Source organism: Misgurnus anguillicaudatus, chromosome 19, assembly GCF_027580225.2.
Source record: "Misgurnus anguillicaudatus chromosome 19, ASM2758022v2, whole genome shotgun sequence".
NCBI lineage: Eukaryota > Metazoa > Chordata > Actinopteri > Cypriniformes > Cobitidae > Misgurnus > Misgurnus anguillicaudatus.
In genome coordinates, this window is record NC_073355.2 from 25,350,272 (window position 1) to 25,366,240 (window position 15,969).

At 39.1% G+C, this 15,969-nt stretch overlaps 1 protein-coding gene and 1 long non-coding RNA gene across 3 annotated transcripts in view; both read left to right on the forward strand.

Moving 5' to 3' along the window:
- The first annotated feature begins 584 nt into the window (after positions 1 to 584).
- Positions 585 to 15,969, forward strand: part of LOC129425347 (uncharacterized) — a 32,345-nt gene continuing 16,960 nt past the window's right edge. Inside the window, exons 1-5 of the mRNA XM_073856646.1 lie at positions 585 to 1,182; positions 3,571 to 3,882; positions 4,123 to 4,431; positions 4,524 to 4,808; positions 5,027 to 5,320. Of these exons, the coding sequence (XP_073712747.1) occupies positions 585 to 1,182; positions 3,571 to 3,882; positions 4,123 to 4,431; positions 4,524 to 4,808; positions 5,027 to 5,320 (1,798 nt within the window). The remainder of the gene's footprint in view (positions 1,183 to 3,570; positions 3,883 to 4,122; positions 4,432 to 4,523; positions 4,809 to 5,026; positions 5,321 to 15,969) is intronic.
- LOC141351062 (uncharacterized) lies at positions 10,707 to 12,074 on the forward strand. Of its 2 annotated transcripts, XR_012359216.1 has the most exons (4): positions 10,707 to 10,928; positions 11,007 to 11,120; positions 11,241 to 11,338; positions 11,584 to 12,074. It is a non-coding gene; the product is annotated as an uncharacterized lncRNA (long non-coding RNA). The 2 variants fall into 2 exon arrangements; XR_012359215.1 differs by having other exon boundaries at positions 11,241 to 12,074.

Genomic DNA, 15,969 nt, shown 5'->3' on the forward strand with positions numbered 1-15,969 from the left:
ACCCATCTCCTTCAGGCCATCTTTCCGTCAGTTATCCCTGCTCTCACTCACATTATCAATTCATCCCTCTCCACTGGCACCTTCCCCGTAGCATTTAAAGAGGCTCGGATAACCCCGCTGCTGAAGAAACCCACACTTAATCCTGCTATGCTAGAGAACTACAGACCTGTTTCTCTTCTTCCCTTCATTGCCAAGACTCTCGCGTTGTGTTCAACCAGCTCTCCTCTTTCTTCACACAAAATAACCTCCTGGATAGCAATCAGTCTAGTTTCAAAAGCGGTCACTCCACCGAGACTGCACTGCTCTCAGTCATTGAAGCCCTAAGGCAGGCAAGGGCAGCCTCCAAATCATCTGTGCTGATCTTACTGGATCTATCTGCAGCTTTTGACACGGTCCATAACCACATCCTCCTGGCTACCCTGATGTCTATGGGTGTCTCTGACACAGCGCTTCTATGGTTCAAGTCATACCTCTCAGGTAGGTCATTTCAGGTATCCTTGATACCGGGGTGCCTCAAGGCTCTGTGCTTGGACCGCTGCTCTTTTCGATATACATGACATCCCTGGGTTCTGTCATTCGAAAACATGGCTTTTCCTACCACTGCTATGTTGTGGACGACACTCAACTCCACTGATGATTCCACGGTTTCTGCCCGCATCTCTACATGCCTGAGAGAGATCTCACTCTGGATGAAGGATCACCATCTCCAGCTTAACCTTGCAAAGACAGAACTGTTTGTCATATCATCTGAACCCAAGATTCAACACAACCTTTCCATTCAGCTAGGTTCCTCGACCATCACGCCTTCCAGGACGGCCAAAAACCTGGGAGTGGTCATTGATGATCGACTTAGCTTCACGGAGCATGTTTCCAGCACCGCTCGGTCTTGTAGATTCATCCTCTACAATATTAGGAAAATTAGACCTTTCCTAGATGAGCATGCCACACAGGTCCTGGTCCAAGCTCTTGTCCTATCCAGGCTGGACTACTGCAATGCCCTACTGGCAGGACTTCCAGCCTGCACGACCAAACCCCTACAGATGATTCAGAACGCAGCGGCAAGAGTGGTCTTCAGTGAGCCACAGAGGGCGCACGTCACTCCTCTCTTTGTCATGTTACACTGGCTTCCTATAGCAGCTCGCATCAAATTTAAGGATCTGCTCCTGGCCTTTAAAACGACCAGTGGGTCAGCATCCCCTTACCTTCAATTACTTATACAGCCTTATGTACCCTCTTGATCCCTGCACTCTGCCACCGAGTGATGGCTTGTGGTGCCATCTCAAATAGGGAAAAAAACACTAGCATGTACCTTCTCAGGAGCTGTTTCACAACTGTGGAATGATTTGCCGGTCGTGACACGATCTGCTGACACTGTAACTGTCTTTAAGACTCGGCTAAAAACCCATCTCTTCCGACATTACCTCACTTCCTAACAACGGACTTACTATCTTTCTTTAGTTACCTCTCTCTTTATCTCTCCTCTATTTACCATTCTCTTTATCTCTACTTATCCTAAAAAAAAAAACTAACATCCTCTTGGCAATGTATATTGTGTTGGACTTGATGAGACCAGTGCACTTATGTATTGCTGTTCTTGTGTTGCTACAATTGCTTTTATTGTTTACCTCACTTGTAAGTGGCTTTGGACAAAAGCGTCTGCTAAATGACAAAATGTAAATGTAAATGTATGGGAGGGGGGAAATCACCCACATGGTACAACCCATGCAGAGGCTGTATGCTGCGATGTCAGAATGCGGATCGTTGCAGTTCTTGGTTGGTGCAAACTATTTTTAGATATTTATTCTTGATATCTGCAACGCAACAAGTCTTTGCCGTCTACGTTTGTCAGATTTTACAGCTTAGACGTCCCTGCCCTACGAGCGCAGGTTCTCTCAGCTTAACCATGCACGCGCATTCATGCGCTTTATGTGTACATCGGGGTGCGCTCAGCGAGCTCACCAACGTGACTCTGGACTTGCTTATTCTCGCACACCAGCGGCGCGCTCTGTGATCTCGCCGTCTTGTGCTATGTAATGTGCTTCCCGGTACTTTTAATACCCTACCGTATGCACATTAACATTTTATATGGTGCTTACACTTTTGCTTTAAAGCTGTGAATATGCTGGATATAGGGCCACATACAGTGTCTCTCCGGTAAGGCACTTCAGTCCGTTGTGTATGCACGGCATGATGGGATTAAGTTCCCCCATAGCGTCAGCAACTGACGCAATGCGAAGTGAACTGTATTGAAAGGGAACGCTTAGGGAACGCTTAGGTTACTCACGTAACCCCTTTTCCCTGAAATAACGGGAACGAAGCATTGCGTCTCTTGCCGTGCTATAAACGTCTACGCAGGGAGTGTTATTCGGCTGCGCGCTTCAGTCGAATAATAATAAGCTCTTGATGCTTGATCCCGTGCTTATATAAGGACGTGTGCCATCCCACGCGCGGGCTGAAACGTCATTGGTCTGTATTTTTTACAGACGTTTATCAATAGGCTTCAATCGCGGAGTAAACAGGAGTTCCCCCCCCCCATATTCGCTCAGTTGATTGTTCCGATGGGTCTACGCAGCCAGGGTAAAGTCAACACATCTCACTTAGAACCATGAGGAGACGCACTGGCTCGGATTAAAAATTAAACATTGCAGAGATGAGAGACAAAGAGAGCGGGAGAACTTTTAGGCTTAACACCAACAACATTATAGATGAGAATAAAGGTCTCAGACATCAGTGCCCAGTTTAGGAAAAAAGATAAAAGATGAGAAACGTGTAAATAATACAAGTAAGTAGATTGCCCTGCCTCTCATTTAATTACAGTATACTATCTGTATATAACTTATTGTATATGTATTTATCTTATGCCTATAATTAGTGAAGGGGGTTGTATGATAACTTCCTATTCTAAAAGTTTCATCAATTGTGCATAATGACATGCAGCAACTGCATAGAGTTAAGTAAGTCTATTTAAGTATTTTTCAGTAATGCAGTTATTTTGGGAAAATGTAATAATGTAATAATTGCATTGCAGGCTGATTTAAGCTGTGCCCTAATTTTCTGCTGGCACTCCTAAAATTTTCAGTCAGGGGCTACAGTGCTCCTAATAACAAAAAAGTTAGTCTGGATTCCTGAATGACTAGAGTTCAATATAATATAATATATATATGGGAGGGGGCACTTGAAATTTGGTCACCCTGGGGCACTTCACTGTGTTAAACTGGGCCTGCTTCAAGTTTTCATATTTTTTGGTGCATGCCATTTTTGGCTTTTGTGGGTACGTAGACTTTTAGTAAGGATCCTATGCACAGTTTTATAAATGACCCTGAAAACTACCCAGACGACAAGACCTCCATCTGATGTCCGGCCAGATGTTACAGATAATTGAGGCAAATACCTGTTGGAAAAGGGAGAGTTTCTTGTCATTCGAGTGAGCTTGCAACATTTTGGTTAACATCTGTTCATTAACATTCTAACACATGCCCAGTGATCATTTTCAACTAGTCTGTCATGATGATAGCACAATGTAAAAGTTTGACATGGATTGAATTTTAATAAAGTTGTCTTGTTTTTCAGGAGGTGATGTTAGACTGGTCAATGGTAATAATCGCTGCTCTGGTAGAGTTGAGGTCTTTCAAAATGGCCGTTGGGGAACTGTGTGTGATGACTCTTGGGATATTAATGATGCTACTGTGGTGTGCAGACAGGTGGGATGTGGAAAAGCTCTTAATGCAAACAGTGAGGCTTCTTTTGGTCAGGGGAGTGACCCAATCTGGCTGGATGATGTTGAATGTTCTGGAAGTGAGAGCAGCATAAAACAGTGCAAACACAATGGACTAGGATCACATGACTGTAGCCACAGTGAAGATGCTGGTGTTATATGTTCAGGTATGAGAATATTTATCCATTTATTCCCATAATTTTCTATTTTACACCCTGGATAGCCCAATAAAACAAACTTAAAAAAAGTTTTAAATCTGTAGGGGTAACATTTTAAATATGATTCTCAGTAATGATGATACATTTCCACAATTCTAGAAAATTGATTATATTAATGAGCAGATAACCAATTATATAATTTTAAGCATCACACACATCATGTCAGTTTTCTTCTATGTCATACATCAGACTTGTTAAGATTGGTCAGTGGCTCTGATTCCTGCTCTGGAAGAGTGGAGCTACTTCACAATGGCCAGTGGGGAACTGTGTGTGATGACAACTGGGACTTAACAGATGCTGATGTTGTGTGCAAACAATTAAACTGTGGCAGAGCCATCAGCGCCCCTCACAGCGCAGCATTTGGTCAAGGAAGTGGAACGATCTGGCTGGATGATGTTGGATGCTCTGGAAATGAGAATACCCTTACACAGTGCTCACACAGAGGTCTGGGACAAACTAACTGTAATCATGGTGAAGATGCTGGTGTTGTATGTGCAGGTAAGACAAATCATTTAGGAAAATGGGAGAGACTGCAGATAGATTTGCTCCTGATCTGCGTTTCATGCTAAATATAAACTCATTTTTTGCAGGTGATCTGCAGATACCCGTTCTTTCCATAATCTCTCCACATTCAGTTGTGTCTCCTGGAGAAAACATTCAGTTCAGATGCACAACACCTAATCCAAGATGGCGGGGAAATGCTGAATTCCACCTGTTCAGAAGATCATCCACAATATCCTCTGAAACAAGTGTATCTAGTGTGACTTTCAGTCTGACTGTAGACGTCTCACATCAGGATCAGTACAGCTGTGGTTACTCTTACAGGAATGACATCATCAAGTCTTCCAGGAGTAACACTATTGCAATCACTGTAGGTGAGTGTGTTTACAATTAATGGGGACTGCTTTTTCTGCACTCAGTTACATTTCCAATACATTTATGCATTTAGTAAATGCTTTTATCTAAAGCTAATCACAATGCAGTCAAGCTCTACATTTTATACGAACGCAATGGTCTACTATACAGGAACAGTCTTGCACTTGTCACAGTTATTTGTAAATCATAGATTAGTTGTGTTCCCCTTTTTTTCTAGTGAACCTGCAGAAGCCACAAATTTCTCTCAGTCCTCTGGGTTCAGTGGTCGCCAGAGGTCACAGCTTCACTATTACTTGTTCATCTGTATCTCAGTATTCTGGAGGCTTCTTCTCTCTGTTCAGTGGATCAAACATCATCAGTAGGAAACCAGTTGTCAATCACTCAGCCGTCTTCATCTTTCCTGAGGCAGATAATTCACATGAGGGAAACTACAGTTGTGTTTATGAAGTGATTGTCTCCTCACGTAACTTTCGTTCAGTTTCCTCTAACCAGCTGCCCATCGCTATCAGAGGTGAGTAAATGACACATAACTGTTACAGTGCACAGTTACTATGTCCTACATGTACTGTAACTTAATTAGTAATATTTAATTGCATTTGTCATAGCATCAGAGAGTGAAGATGTATGTACAGATTTGAGTTAATCTGTTTAATCCAAAAATTTTATGTGACCCTTGTAGTTTACTTCCTGGATAGCCCAATGAAACAAACTGTCTTACATCAGCCATATAAAATAGATGAATTGCTCAGTAAGGCCCAATAAGAAATTGCAATATAGTCAGATATTCATTTTGTAACTAAGAGGCAGGTGCTAGGGAAAACATATGATTAATTAAACTTGCAGTAAATGTACACATTTAAAGTCACCATTACATCTGAAATCAACACATATGAATAATGAGTAACTTTCATGCACAGTTCACTGTTTAAACATACACAGAATAGCACATCTAATTTTCATATAATCGCAACGTTTATTTCACACAGATTTAATATATTGTATGATGACAAATTTGCAAACTCATCGAAGTTGAAATGCATTCAGTAACAAAAAAATATAGAAACAGCATCCTCATAAGCAATAAGATATGTTTTTAACCATCAGACCCCAAGTAAGTTTTTTTTATGTCATATCAGGAGGGTTAAGATTGGTTAATGGCTCTGATTCCTGCTGTGGAAGAGTGGAGATCCTTCACAACAGCCAGTGGGGAACTGTGTGTGATGACGACTGGGACTTAACAGATGCTGATGTTGTGTGCAAACAATTAAACTGTAGCAGAGCCATCAGTGCCCCTCACAGTGCAGCATTTGGTCAAGGAAGTGGAGCGATCTGGCTGGATGATGTTGGATGCTCTGGAAATGAGCGCTTCCTCATACAGTGCTCACACAGAGGTCTGGGACAAAATAACTGTAATCATGGTAAAGACACTGGTGTTGTGTGTACAGGTAAGACAAATCACTTGTGGAAATAAGAGAGACTGCAATTAAATGTCAAACTTTTCATAGTGAATATTTACCAGGTTACAGTACAATTGACAGAAATAGGTTGTGGAAACAAGAAAGTTGCTGAACTTTAATCCACTGCTATTTCTCACACTAAAACATTATTTCTTAAAGTAGCCTATGCTTTATCGCTTTATCAGTCTGGAAAAAAACAAGATAGAATTCCTGATTTTCCTGATACACTTTTCATGTTTTCTATTATATTATGTCTTAATGTATAAATAAATATGTACATATATTTTGCAGGTGACCTGCAGCAGCCCACGCTTACCATAATCTCTCCACATTCAGTTGTGTCTCCTGGAGAAAACATTCAGTTCAGATGCACAACACCTAATCCAAGATGTCATGTAAATGCTGAATTCCACCTGTTCAGAAACAGATCATCCCAAATATCCTCTCAAACAAGTGTATCTAGTGTGACTTTCAGTCTGACTGTAGACGTCTCACATCAGGATCAGTACAGTTGTGGTTACTCTTACAGGAATGACATCATTAAGTCTTCCAGGAGTAACACTATTGAAATCACTGTAGGTGAGTGTGTTCACAATGAATTAGTGCTTTTTCTGCACTCTTGCACTTGTCACAGCCGTTTGTAAATCATATATTTGTTAAAGACCATCTAAATGTGTTCCTCTTGTTTTCTAGTGAACCTGCAGAAGCCCAATATTTCTCTCAGTGGATTGTTTGACTTTGGTCCTCATCAGGGTTCAGTGATCACCAGAGGTCACAGCTTCATTATTACTTGTTCATCTGAATCTCAGTATTCTGGAGGCTTCTTCTCTCTGTTCAGTGGATCAAACATCACCAGGAATGAACCAGCTGTCAATCACTCAGCCGTCTTCATCTTTCCTGAGGCAGATTATTCACATGAGGGAAACTACAGTTGTGTTTATGAAGTGAATGTGTCCTCACGTAATTTCCATTCAGATTTGTCTGACATGCTGCTCATAACTATATGAGGCGAGTTATGGATGTTTAATCATTGAGTACTAACTAGGCATGAAGCTCTTGTAAACATTAGTAAAACGTGACTCAACAAATGAGACGTATAACAAAAAAATATGTTGACTAATGATTACCTTAGTTTCTGTGCAATCTCATTGGTCCAAAATCCTGCAGTGTGTTCTGATTGGCTGTGTTATTGTTTCTCTGAGCGACATATTTTCATGTGGACAGGCAGATTTCGTTCTTTTGGAAAATTAAATTTTCCTGCCATATTTCAAGCACAAGATTAACTGCTGGTAAAGAAAGAATAACTTGAAAATGTCTCTCTTTCAGCCTCTGCTTCATCTGTGCTGTTGTGTCAGCTGTACTTCTCATCTTCTCTGCTTTGTAATCTTCTTCAAAGTGAAGAGAAGACAAAAGCAGAAGAATGAGGAGATTCGTAAAAAGTGTTTCTTTAAGAAAGGTGATATTATGTTGCATCTTGTAAATGCACCCACGTTTTTTTCTTTTATAGGTTTAATGTGTAAGATTTAGAAGGCTCTATTGACAAAAAATGAATATAATGTACAAGGGGCAGGGTTAGGGATGGGCTGAGCTGTTGGTTGCCATTCGCAACTTTACCGCTAGATGCAGCTAAATCTTACACATTACACCTTTATCTTACCATTACCGGTGTGTTTCTTAAAAATACATTTTGAAAGGAATTTTCATAACCATGCAATGTCTGTAGGTGAGGGTAATACATATGAAGGTGCATCCCGTGACACCAAAAATGAAGAGGATGATGAGGACGTCTATCAAAATGTGGAACTTGAAAAGAAAGACTGTGACAATGTGAGCAGTGATGACTCTGAACAGGACTATATTAATGTGGATCCAGATCATTTAAAACAGGATTGTATGAATGCAGACACAGATGATTCTGAAGATGATTATGTTAATGTTGATATTACAGAAAACAGAAGTAAAGTAGACAGTAAATGTGATGATGACCTTTATGAAAGTGTTATGGATAATGAATGCACCTGAAATACAGTCGATTTTTATTAGAGACAGCAATATCATCAAAGACTGATTGATACAAATGATGATGATGTAGTTTGGTGTATCCTGTCAAACACATGAACTGTGTCCCATCTCTGATGTGATTGCAGAGCTGCCAACTTTCAAGCTGTCGCCGTGTGACACACGGTTTTCACACACACTCACCCCACATATCCAATTACTCACACAAAAAAATCTGATCTTGTGCAGAGACTTGTTCATTCCTTTTCAAACTCTCCGACGGTACTAGATGGCGCTGATGGCGTCTGCAGCTGGCTGCACCCTGAGGTTAGAGAAAGAATAAGAGATACCCCGCGAAAGACTAGGACTGCGTCCGAAACCGCATACTGTACAGTTGGTACTGAATGAGATGAAGTACCTACTTACTGACCGTTAAAACTGTAGGTACTGTATAGTATGAATCCTGGTAGTATGAATGAGATTCGGACGTACTACATCCGCCATGTTGATACATCACGTGACATACGTCGTCGTCATGTCATACCAGCGCGAAAACAGCCACATCACCGCTTTCACCTCTTCTTCTTCTTTCCACAACAATTTGCACTTTTTTAGTAAATAACCCACAGATACTGTATTACCACTCCCATCTGCACTTTTTTGGAATTGCGCTCTTGTGCTAATTTGCCCCATTTAGTAAATCTGGCCCTAAGTATGTAACAATGAAATGTCGTCCAATTTAATACTCTTAATTTAAATCTTGAATACATTTGTTTGTGCGTTTAGTGCAGTGAATGTAAACTCAGCTGACATATAGCTCTTACCAATCAAAAAATATCAATCAACCTACCTAGGTCAAATCTTAAACACTGGTCTATAAATAAGGCTTTATTGTGGTGCATAGGCAGACATTTAGGCACAACAATAGTTTTTCTGGTTAAATGTTCAGATCAAGGCTAGAAGGCCCAAGAAGTCATGATGCCAAACATGAATAAGAATATAAGTTCAGGTATTACACATCTTTAGCAGACCACCCAAAAATCCACTAGAATGCAGGAAATCACATCTAATTAAATACAAAATTTCCTTTGTGTGGACCTTCAGCTATATCTGCTTCACAGAATGTAACCAATATTGTCCACCTCCAGTAGGCTGCCCCATCCTCCCCACAACCCACCAGAACGCAGGGTACAACATCAAATTAATTCCAATTCTCTGATATCTGAGCAACCAACTTATGTGGGTGTGTGCGCAGCATAATGTTGATCACTCCTGACAAAATCTCACTCCAGGTTTTTTTTTTAAGTTGGCAGGTATATTATTGGGTCTTTTGATGTCACTGTCTTTGGTTACACTGTAAAAGCTTTGTTTCTTTTTTCTGTTTTTTTATCGTTTTTAGAATTATACTGTATATAAACACAATATTGCTAATAGGATAAAGATTTAAAATTGTTTAATTGTTACTGAAATGATACATTATGTTTTGCCATCAGAATTATTTTAATATTTTGTTCTGATGTTTTTGTTTATTAATAAAGTGTGAAGAGTGGTGGTCAGTTGTTTTGTTTTAGGCTAAGGAAGAACTACAATACAATCTGATATATGTTGGCAACTTTTTAAAAAGGTTCATATTTTATCAGGCTCTGGTTTTTATTTGCAGCATTTAGCATTCAACCAAAATGTTGAGAAAATGTCATCAATTTGTAGAGTTGTTAACGGGATAGTTACCCAAACATGAAAAATCTGTCACAATTTACTCACCCTTATGTTAACTGGGCGTAAAGTGGGAGGGTAGAGTTTGGAGAAAAGGTGTCCCCGCAGCTTTCAAAGTACACTCAACCGCGGCTACTTCCTAGCAGAAAAGCATATAGTTAAGAGAAAACATTATATACAAAACGCAATATGTGTAGTTGTAGTAATGTTCTAGCCAGCTTAAAGCATTAAAGCTTTTGACTTTTAACACACTTTATTTAACCATCTGAAGAACATTGTATTAAACACCCAAATAACCACATTGCAAAATGATCAAGTGAAGTAAAAAGAAATACAAATAAATAAAAATAATTAAACCAATTTTGATAAAGTCATCCACCATTTGACTTTCACTTTCACTTTCACTAAGAAAAAATACATTGCCTTATTCATACTTGAGGCAGATCTTATATTTGGGCTACCGACCACCACACTCACTGCTATCAAACAAACCTCCACGGACACCATGGCATCAGACATTTACAACCATGCCTTTAACTAGTCCCAAAATCACAAAACTGTCCAAGTTATTGTTTGTATAAACTGTCATTGTTGTTCAGTTTGTGAGTGTTTATTCATACTTTAATTCATTTATTTAGTGATTTATTTTGTTTCATCTTGAGAGTTTTTGTCTCTTTCCCTGTTGTTAGGGTAATGCGGATCAGGAATGTTTAAAATGATGGCTTTTATTTGTAGTGGGTTGGTATGATGGGTGACGTCATTATAGACCTTTCTGTGTAAGTTCCGCCTGCATATGATAAAAGGCGCATTAGATGACGTAGCAATTGTGTGCACCTGGCTGCTTGGCGTGCTGCTACAAACAGCCGCTTCTTACAACTGTTCTTCGGTTGAGTGACTAATATCGTGTATGCCACCGATTTGTCCTGGATATCGGGCATTGTGTGTGTCTGGGTATGTTTTTATCTCTTATGTACATCACAGGGTTTTGTGTAATGCAATGTAATGTAATGCGCGTTTGTTTACGTGCAGATATAGACTCTGTAAAGCAGCAGTGCGTTGGTGATACGGTGCTGTTGGGCTATAAGCGCTGTATTGTGCATTTTCTTCTAATCTATTGCATGCGAGGCTTGGACGATGTTGTAGGTAGGTGGCATGCATGATGTAAAGTGTGTTTGGGTGAGCTGGCGAGTGACCCAATAAGAGCCTGTAAGAATTTACTCCGCTATTCAGTACATGTGTGTAATATGATACTTTTGTTAATAGCGAGAGCGGAGGAAATAACGAAGGTGACCAAGACGCTGTAAGCTTCGGCAAATTACTGTTACGCCGCTACCTTTCCAATGTAATGGATGGGAACTAAGGTAATTTAATGCTGCCATGTTTTTTTATAATTATTTTTGTATGGAAGTATTTATATAATAAAAAGATATTTTAAATGCAATGTATTAATAACGTGAAAGCGTGTTTGACCAAGTAACTTGTTCATCAGTATTAATCATGTGAAATTGTCTGTTAAAGTAAATTGTTCATTAGTATTAATCATGTGAAATTGTGTGACAAAGTAAATTGTGTATCAATATTAATCATGTGAAATTGTGTTTGACAGAGCTAACTCACTTGCCAGCTTGTATCGAAATGACCACTGTTTTTCCCAGTAGTAAAGTGTTTAGACTGATTGTATTTCTTTTCTTTTACTTTGTATTTTGATGTGATTGTAGTTTTGTTTGTTTGTTTGTTTGTTTCTTTGGTTTTTCCTTGTCTGCCTGGTTAACGGGCCAGCGTATTATCACTCCGGCCTCTAGAGGGTGGTGTGTGTGTGTAGTGATAAATACCAGCGTGGATTTACTTATGAACACTGAGAGTGGGTTGTATTTCTGATAGATGTGATTTATAGTAACACTGCTGAGAGTGACTAAATTATATTCAGAGACTTGCCATCAATGACTAGGCCCGTTATTCTGGTTGCAGCTGTTTTGAGTGTTTTTGTGTAATGTTTGTTTAATTCTTTGTTTTGTGGATTTATTGTCAAACACTTCTACTGTGAACAGTATACTTGCTGTTTTATTCTTTTCTAATAAAAGAAACCGTGTATTCTTATACTGTGTAATTGTTCATTAAATTGAACCCCTGGCGCGGGCATAGTGCCCTCTTGAATATCTAGACCAAAAGTCTGTTTGGTAACATATTATAAAAGGCGATACCATTATCTGTAAGGTGGGGGGAGGACAGTTTATAAATTAGTTATATTTGTCCTAAGGTCTTCTTAGAAATGTTTATATAATGGACAAATGTTTATTGGTCGTTTTATTTTAGTGTTGTGCACCATAGTTATATGTAAGGGAGAAATATTCTGTGTATTGCTGGTTTAGCTATCCGTTTTGTGGTGGACTTGTCCAATTGGGTTTGGCGCAAATTAAGCTTATAAAAGCCTTTTGATAGTGCTCTGTGTGGCCAGTGTTATGGTTAAGTGATCTGCTGAGAGACACATTAGGCCTGAATAGCTTGTTGCCAGCTACAATGTAGCCGGTCAGGTTTTGCTGCTAACAGTAGTTTTTTTTTCTTTCTTCTTTTTTTATTTCTTTTTGATAACTTTGTTGTCTTGAACTTAACACTGAAGATATTTTTTGCTTCAATAAATTACCCTGGGTCACCCTTATTCCACGACCAAGTTGTACTGAGTCTTCCTGCTCTTCCCTTATCCCTCAGCGTTCTCTAGCTGACACCATGACTCTAAACAACAACAAGTGATGACACAAGTGATATTTGCAAGCAGGCCAGCTGACAGTCTTGCCTGGGCCCGGGACAAGATAATCTTAGAGGGCCCCCCACCCCTTACTTTTTACTGGTAACAAGACATTTGGCATTATCAGATTCAGGACCCACGAATATTGCATATTATACATTGTATAAAACATTTAGTTAAAGGTGCAGTGTGTAATTTTTAGATGGATCTCTTGACAGAAATGCAAAATAATATACAAAACTATATTATCAGGGGTGTATAAAGACCTTTTTATAATGAACCGTTATGTTTTTATTACATTAGAATGAGAAGTTTTTATCTACATACACAGAGGGTCCCCTTACGTGGAAGTCGCCATTTTGTGTCGCCATGTTTCTACAGAAACCTTTAACGGACAAACTTTTTTTACTAAGTTGTCTCTGACGATGACATGTTTTACCGGTGGTGGCTACTGTAGCTTCTCTATGCGTTTCAAAAGCGAGGGGTGAGTGGATTGAGCCGTTGGTTGCAATTTGCAACCTCACCACTAGATGCTTCTAAAATTTACACACTGCACCTTTAAATGTAGTACACTGAAAAAAAAATATTCATTGAATTTAATCAATTCCCTAAGATAAGCGGTTGCAATCAACTCATTTAAGCTACATTTAAACAAAAAAGATTAGTAAAGTAAAATAAAATATAAAACTTTTGTTTGAATGTAGCTTAAATAGATTGATTGCGGCCACTTGCCTTAAAGGGCTGATTAAATTCAATGGATATTTTTTTTCAGTGTACTGACACTGTATACTGACACAAAATATCATAATCACGTATGAATTATGAACAGACTATTGGAAATATCAGTAAAACAACTTCAGCTAATATTATGCCGTGTTGGACTAAAAATTGAATAAATATTACTCCTCTCTTTAGAAATTTGAAGTAAACATATAAACTCAATCAAAATGTCTCCAAACATGCATGCCTTTGAACCAAAAGCCCAGAGGGATATTATTTTGTAAAGAGCTTTCATGATGAGCATGCATTGCATTTTTCTCAATGAATGCGACTGAGGGAGCCCTGCATTTCAGCCCAAGCCCGACCCGACCTTTTAACACCCCTCAGGTCGGGTTTCGGCCAATTTTAACCTCACAGCTGATACGCGGGCGGACCGCGAGCTTATTTAGGCTTCTCCGTCTTTTTATAATCTTCACTTTAATTTAAATAACATTTTGACAGACGATGATTGCAAAACAAACGTAGTAAGACTTTTAACCTATCGCACGAGTCCGCTATAAGCACAGCCAGCCACACATTTACAATGCAGCTGTTGCGTATTAACTGCAGAGCATTTCTAGATTGCTCCAAGGCCAATTTCATTTAGATTTTCATAACAATATTTCATACATGTTTGGTGGAGTTTATAAAAAAGTATAATTTAAGCTCTCTATAACAACTTTTTTCATTATGACAGTAACTAATGTTCACCTCTTAATAAACTTCCAAGTGTCTGCTTTCAAATGAGACCAAACTTATGCTTTTAGTGCAAAGACTTCATAAACTGTATCTATTTTAGTTTGGCTATGACCAGGCCCGGATTGGCCATAGGGAGAACCGGGAGGATTCCCGGTGGGCCGGTCTGTTTTTTTTTGGCCACGAGGGCCGGTGTTGTCATGCCACCGCGTATTTGCGGGTGAGAGATGTCCCCGCCGCTTTATGCAGAAGTTGATTGTGTCCCAAATCCCGACCACTTATTGGAAGAATTCTTGCATTAGGGTTCATTGACATCTAAAACGCATGGGAAACGCAGGACGTGCCGCTGTCTTATGGTTTTTAAAGCGCTTACTTGAACACGAGTTTTGTTTCAGACGCGTCTATATTGAGTGCGCTTGCCGGCCGCGCGTCTATATTTAAAATAAACTTGAGCGCGTCTTTTGAGTGCGCTTGCCGGCCGCGCGTCTATTATATTTTAAATAAACTTGAGCGCGTCTTTTGAGTGCGCTTCCCGGCCGTGCGTCTATTATATTTTAAATAAACTTGAGCGCGTCTTAATACAAACGGGCTGGCCTCTAAAAGGAAAATAATTTACAAAACGTATTTTTTATCCAAGTCATAGATGAATTCTCTATTAATAGTCATTATTCATTGTTTATTGCAAGAGGAACAAAAATCTATTTGATGCAAAACTCATTAGTTTATTTGAAAAAAGTAGTTTAAAAAGTATATCCATGATGTTTTCTTTTTTTTAAACACAATGTAGGCTTACCTTAGCCTACGTTATTTAGCAATAGACATGATCTAAGTACTAAAAAAATAAGATACAGATTTTTTCCATTTCTTTCCAATGCATACTTGATAAATCTTGCTTGTGTATTGTATATCAGGGGTTTCCAAACGTTCTCAACCCAACAGTTAATCTCAAGACTCACCATTTTTTAGAAATAGAAATATAGAGGAAAACACAAACACATTTGTTTCCTTTAGTTTTTGAATAAGTTTACTTTAGTAATATTATGGTCTTATGGTAGGGCTGCATGATTATGGCAAAAATTATAATTGTTTACTGCATTTGCATGGAATATGAAATTATATATTTGAAAAATACAGTGAATTGCAAGGCTGCAGAGAACAGTGCACTACTGCAGACTTATACTAAAGATATTATTTTAATATTCAGTCGTAAACTAAAGTGGGCCGGCCTAAGGCATGAAACTCCAGGGCTGAAAATGAGTCCCACTCCGGCCCTGGCTATGACAGTTTTTGTGGGGGGGTTTGGAAAATGGAAAGAGGGCTAACAGGTTAACAGCACCGCAGCGCACCGGGAAAAAATATTAATGGAGGACTAAAACCTTAGATACTGCGCCTAATCTATGCAAACAGCATCCAATACATAATCTATATATGCATAGCGAAGTTGTAAGCAGGTTGCATGTTTATTCGGTTTCATGTTTATTTCGTTTCGTTTTGTAGCTATATAGCCCTTTTCATTTTTATATTTCTGCCCCCGTTGCAGCTGCGAGCAGCAGAGCAACCTGCCTCCGCTTTTAAAAAATAGTGTGTGTAGATAATAAACGTTTAAACTAACACTGTGATATGCTGAAAATATATATTTTATGTAGTTGTTATTATAGACAAGTGAAGTGTTGATTTGAGAGTTCAATTCATCAAACATGTCGTCAACTTGCTGTCGGCTGCTAACCGCTTGTTGGAACAAACAAAAATACTCTAAAATGTAAATAAAAAAAAGAAATATAACTATTTTGCCAT